We start from the raw sequence: 6,167 nt of genomic DNA, 5'->3' as shown, positions 1-6,167 counted from the left end.
TTTGAGTATGAAGTTAACGGTGGTGCAGTGGGGGGAGAGGAGTAAAGATCTTGTCATTTAGAATGTCCAACTTGTAAAACCCTAATGTCAAGTGGGGAAGAGAAGAGTTAGTTGGTCTTGATTTGTAAATGCAAATTTGATTGAATAAAAGTATAGTGAAGCTAATATATTTTTTTATATGTAAATTGTTGTTCTAGGTTAGGATGACAAAATGAACTGTTACAATGGGTCAAGCTGTTGGAAGGAATTGTTTTGTTTTTTCCATGTTGGTGGGTATTTTGAAAGAAACAGTGAAGGTGAAGTTAAATACGGTGGAGGGAGTGTGAGAGCAAGCAGCATAAAAGAAGGGATAACACTGGAGGAATTAAGAGGAACAATATCACAGTTGGTACACAATGATGCTAAAGGGTGCGAAATTAAGTACACGGTTAAGTTTGCTGAGGGCACACTGGTTGATCTTTATGATAAAGGTGATATTTGCAATATATTTAGATATAACGATAGCAGTGCTCATTTGTATGTAGCAGCGAAAGGGAACCAGACGGAAGGTGGAGCAATGAATGATGGAGAAATGTAAGTGGTTAAAGTTTTGCAGTTGATAGTTGTTGTTCGGTAATGGATTATTGTTAATACCCAAAGAAATGTTGTTATCATGTGCACTGCGCAGCAGTAGAAAGTTGTTATTTGGTAATGAATTGTTGTTAATTTAGATATAAATCTTGTAATTAAGGTAATGAAGTTGCGGTTGGAAGTTGTAATTTGGTAATGAGTTGTTACTAATTTCCATTCAAATGTTGTTATATTGCTTAGTTTGTTACAGTAGTAAGTTGTTATTTTATAATGAATTGTTGATATTTCCCATACAAATCTTGTTATTATGCTAACTTTGTTACAGTAGAATGTTGTTATTTGCTAATGTGTTGTTGCTAATTTCTATTCGAACGTTGTTATTATGGGTGTAGGGGTGAGAATTTGTTTGGGCTGTCGGGAGAAATGACTGAAGGTGTGGTGAACCTTGGTGATAACTATGAACCACTCATTGTTGACTATGGTGCTGAATGCCTAACGTATGAAGGAGGGGGTTTAAGTCAGACAAACTTCAGTGACGGTTCAGGGAGTGAAGGGACATTGAGGGGTAATTTGAATTGCATGAAATGGGTTGGAGTTTTTGCAGGGGTGGGGCAATATATTCCACATGCCCAAGCTTTTAGGGAGGCTGTGTACAGGTTTAGTATTGCACAGAAGTTTGCAACGACATATGTGAGAAACAGTAGGGAGAAGATGAATGTGAGGTGTAAAGTGGAAGGGTGTCCATGGAAGATTTGTGCAAATGCTGTTGGGAGGGATACTCTTTTATTACGCGTGACCACATTCGTTAATGAACACATTCATTCAGCGCAAGATAACCTAGATGTCACTTTTGCTGGCAATGCTGCGTTGACGTCATCAATAATACTTGAGGAGATAAGGAACCACACCGAAAAGCGTCCTACTGAAATAAGGAAGACACTGGAAAGGGAATATGGTGTGAGGCTAACATATGCTCAAGCTTACAGAGCAAAGGAAAAGGCCATGGAACACATACATGGGAAACCGGAAGAATCCTATATGTTCATACCATGGATATGCCAAAGATTAAAGGAAACTGATGATAAAACAGTTGCTGAATGGGCTTCCATTGGTAATACATTTGAGCGGGTTTTCATTGCATATGGTTCGTGTATTGAGGGTCTTTTGAGTGGTGCAAGGGCTATATTATATGTTGATGGAACTCATTTAAGTGGTCCATATAAGGGGACACTACTCTCAGCGTCGGGATATGATGCAGATAATGACTTGTTGCCTTTTGCAATAGCAGTGGTGAAATCAGAGAACCTTGATGACTGGACTTGGTTTCTGTTCAAAATTAAAGAAATTGTTGGTTCGGTGCAGGTGACAATTGTGTCAGACCGACACAATGCCATAATAGGAGCTGTCCAAGCAATATTTGGAGGTGAAAGACATGCGTATTGTTATAGGCATGTGAAGGAAAACTTCAGCGCTGAACAAGTGAAAGTAAACAGAGGTAAAAGGACAAGCCAATGGTCAAAAGAAGATGCATTAAAGGTTCTTGATAGAGTTGCTTATGCAAGGGTTGATAGTGACTTTGATAATGCAATGGCAGAGCTGAGAACTATGTCTCCTGAGTTACATGATTGGGTTATCAATCAAGGTGATGTGAATAGGTGGGCAATGAGCAAGTTTCCATTTAAAAGATGGGACAATATAACAACCAATATAGCTGAGTCTTTCAATTCTTGGATGGTGAAGGAGAGAAAGCATAATGTGACGCAAATGATCCATGAGCATCGAGAGAAAGTAGCAAGGAAGATGCATGCATCATATATGTGTATGAGTAAGTGGAGGAATTGTGTTGGGCCAAAAACCGAGGCAAAGGTTCTGGAGAATGTGTATTTCAGTAGGTATATGAGCTGTGACAATTATGGAGGCGGAAGACTGTGTGTACATACATCTCGTGGAGATCAAAGAGTAGACCTTGGTCTATACCAATGTAGTTGTCTTGGTTGGCAAATGTCAGGAATTTCATGCTGCCATGCTTGTGCAGCCATTAAGACTGTGGGGGGAAATGTATATGAATATGTTGAAGATTGTTACAAAATTTCAGCACAGGAGAAAATATATGGCAGGAGCATGGTTCCAGTGGTAACAATCGATATGCCTAACCCAAATGACTATAGGTTTGAGAATCTTGTTGAACAAACCCTGCTTTTACCACCAAATACAAGTAGGCCTCCTGGAAGACCAAGGACTAAACGGCAGGAATCACAATTCCAGAACAAAAAAGTCTACCATTGCACCAGATGCCACCAACCTGGACACACAAGGAGGAGTTGCAAAAATCCCAACCCATTTTGAAGTTCATTTCTACAAGCGACAACTAATTTTTTGGTGTATATACGCTCCACTCTTCTTAATTTTTTTGGGAGAAGGGTGTTGCTAGTTGCATAGCTACACAGCTATTTTTGCAAGTAATATGTTTGCTGACAAGGAAAAAAGAAGTCAACGACGTTGTGAATGTCTTTTTGTTATTGACTATTGCAAAATCTGGTTGTTGTAAACGGACCTCTTACTTTTTGCTAAATGACATTGTATTGCTGTAAATTCCCTTGCTTGTATTGTAAATGCAGACTGCTTACTTGTTATATCAGCAAATAGAGGTTGCTGTCAAACCACATGTGCTTTGTGGTTATTTGACTTAGTATTGCTGTAAACTCCCTTGGTTGTTTGTAAATGCAGACTGCTTACTTGTTATATCAGCAAATAGAGGTTGCTGTCAAACCACCTGTGCTTTGTGGTTATTTGACTTAGTATTGCTGTAAACTCCCTTGGTTGTATTGTAAATGCAGACTGCTTACTTGTTATATCAGCAAATAGAGGTTGCTGTCAAACCACCTGTGCTTTGTGGTTATTTGGCATACTGATATTGCCAATTGGTTAACAAAACTTGTTATTTCGCAAAGTGAAGTTGTCACTGGGTAAACAAAAGTGGAAAGGCTGTCATTTAAACAGGAAAAAAATGAACTTCGCCGCTTCCACTTCCGAAGTTGTTATTTCGCTAAGTGAAGTTGTCACTGGGTAAACAAAAGTGGAAAGCCTGTCATTTAAACAGGAAAAAAATGAACTTCGCCGATTCCACTTCCGAAGTTGTTATTTCGCAAAGTGAAGTTGTCACTGGGTAAACAAAAGTGGAAAGGCTATCATTTAAACAGGAAAAAAATGAACTTCGCCGATTCCACTTCCGAAGTTGTTATTTCGCAAAGTGAAGTTGTCACTGGGTAAACAAAAGTGGAAAGGCTGTCATTTAAACAGGAAAAAAATGAACTTCGCCGCTTCCACTTCCGAAGTTGTTATTTCTCTAAGTGAAGTTGTCACTGGGTAAACAAAAGTGGAAAGCCTGTCATTTAAACAGGAAAAAAATGAACTTCGCCGCTTCCACTTCCGAAGTTGTTATTTCGCTAAGTGAAGTTGTCACTGGGTAAACAAAAGTGGAAAGCCTGTCATTTAAACAGGAAAAAAATGAACTTCGCCGATTCCACTTCGAAGTTGTTATTTCGCTAAGTGAAGTTGTCACTGGGTAAACAAAAGTGGAAAGGATGTCATTTAAACAGGAAAAAAATGAACTTCGCCGCTTCCACTTCCGAAGTTGTTATTTCGCAAAGTGAAGTTGTCACTCGTCAAACAATAGTAGAAATACTGTAACTTCATTCGAAAAAATTGAAGTTCATGTATCGCTTAACCGGAGTTGTTATTTAGCATACTGAAGTTGTCAGATGTTAAACAAAAGTGGAAATAGTGTCATTTCATAAAAAAAAGGTTCTTCATATATTGCTTAATGGACTTGTTAATTGGCATATTGATGTTGTCATACGTTAAAGAAAAGTGGAAATCGCATCACTTGAACACAATTTCAATGATGTCAATAAAAATGTCATTTCACCATTACTAATTGTCATAACTGGGTAGCAGTTAGGCCAGACAACAAGTTCACTACACATAATGATAACGCAGTAACATTATCTACAGTCAATGTCCTTCATGGCCCAAATTCTTTTTCTATAGAGACTTTCTCCTCCTTTTGGACGTTTGCCCCTTCTGTGGATGTGGAATAAGATTCAGCGCATCCTCACGACATTCATTGTTATCATGGTTCACCAGCCACCACATCAGATCACGCCGAAAAGCTGCCACATCTCCCTGCAAAACAGATTCAACAGCAAGTTAATCTTACTTTGCCCCTTTACCAGTCACAACAATTAAGCAAACCACATCACCTGGGTGTATTCTAGTGGAAGATTGGGTTCCCATCTGCTGAGCCATATTAGGACATGCACCCCACAGTCCCTCCTAGGAACAACACCACCATCACAGTTTAACAATTCGAGAATAAATATAGGAAATCAGCAAATTACATGTGCAGTGTATGTATACTCACAAATTACTCTGTTGAGGTACATCAAGCCGCACAATTTCCAAATTTGGCATTTTCTCAGTCAAATCTGGCCTAACCATGCCAATAATGTCGTGGAACCTTTCTCTCTACACATATATCAGATATTCATCAACATCACTATAATTTCAGACAATAATAATACAATGTAATATGCCCAGGTGATTCTTACACATCCTGCTATGGCCATTTCCTGAGGGTCATAGGTGACTGCTTGCTTCTTCTTAGTTGTGGTCTTCTTAGACTGAACAGTTCCTCGCATGGAATCCAGGACATAGAACTTCATGGTGTTGGGTTCAAGGGCAAAGCAAAACCAGTGCTCACCAACAAGTGCAGGACCCATAACCAAGTCACAGTCACCTATGTTGTACCTGACAAATTGAGGAATTATTTGTCGTGCATGGTAGTTAGGGTCCCACCGAGCTGGGTCACGGATCATTAACTCCTAATAAAGAACACAAATTGATTTTGTCAGTTTGCAATTAGTTTCTTTAGACAGTTATTTGCCTTAACAGTGTTGTTACTTTATATACTACACTTGTCATTTGCCTTTGAGGACTTGTAATTTTCATATACAAACTTATCATTTCACAAACTAATGAAGAAACCTCACCATGAAGTCCGCATCAAAAATATGCCTCCTTACACGCCCTTCCACAGCCTGTTGCTCATCCACCACGGCCTTACAAACTAATGACATGACCCTGTTACTAACTCTGTTATTTCCCCCAAGAGAATGCAGCAAGCGTCGGGTAATATCTTCATCATACATTTTAATCAAAGGACTGACAATGGTTGAAGTGAGTTAGCATATGGGTTATGTTAACAAGTGATAACAAAACCCCATCACAAAAGCTGAGTATCACAATACTTACTAGTCGCCTTCATCACCTTTCACACTTCGGCTGACAATGGTGAAGAAAATGTCTTTATCCTCTGCAGGCCTCTTCAACCTTGTTTGTGCCTTCAACTCCAACCAAGGAGACTTAATTTTGTTGAAGCGAACCCTGCTAGATCTCCTTACTTGTTGTGCCTGCACACCTTCAGCTGCTGTCAAAGGTTCCACCCTGATGGGGGTTTGCCTCTCAACAGGGTCAACATATTTGACAATTGCTAGGGGGTATAGTGACGGCTCTGTCACCCTCCGCATCATCACCTT

General features: G+C 39.4%; 1 protein-coding gene across 1 annotated transcript; it reads left to right on the top strand.

Annotated features, from left to right (window-relative positions):
* Positions 1 to 211: 211 nt before the first annotated feature.
* LOC114719234 (uncharacterized) lies at positions 212 to 3,482 on the top strand. The gene is made up of 4 exons (XM_028904703.1): positions 212 to 573; positions 963 to 2,844; positions 3,189 to 3,236; positions 3,408 to 3,482. The coding sequence occupies exons 1-4, from the start codon at positions 212 to 214 to the stop codon at positions 3,480 to 3,482; spliced, it is 2,367 nt and encodes a 788-aa protein (XP_028760536.1).
* Positions 3,483 to 6,167: the final 2,685 nt, after the last annotated feature.

Source organism: Neltuma alba, unplaced genomic scaffold, assembly GCF_004799145.2.
Source record: "Neltuma alba isolate B1F8T4 unplaced genomic scaffold, ASM479914v2 tig00011899_pilon, whole genome shotgun sequence".
Lineage (NCBI taxonomy): Eukaryota > Viridiplantae > Streptophyta > Magnoliopsida > Fabales > Fabaceae > Neltuma > Neltuma alba.
This window is presented reverse-complemented; position numbering and strand designations above follow the sequence as displayed.

Excerpts from the sequence above, each read along its gene's own strand:
- LOC114719234 (XM_028904703.1), top strand. The coding sequence starts at position 212 with ATGAACTGTTACAATGGGTCAAGCTGTTGGAAGGAATTGTTTTGTTTT. Across the intron at positions 574-962 it reads GCAATGAATGATGGAGAAAT|GGGTGAGAATTTGTTTGGGC; the intron begins GTAAGTGGTTAA and ends TTATGGGTGTAG. Across the intron at positions 2,845-3,188 it reads CACAATTCCAGAACAAAAAA|ACTGCTTACTTGTTATATCA; the intron begins GTCTACCATTGC and ends TTGTAAATGCAG.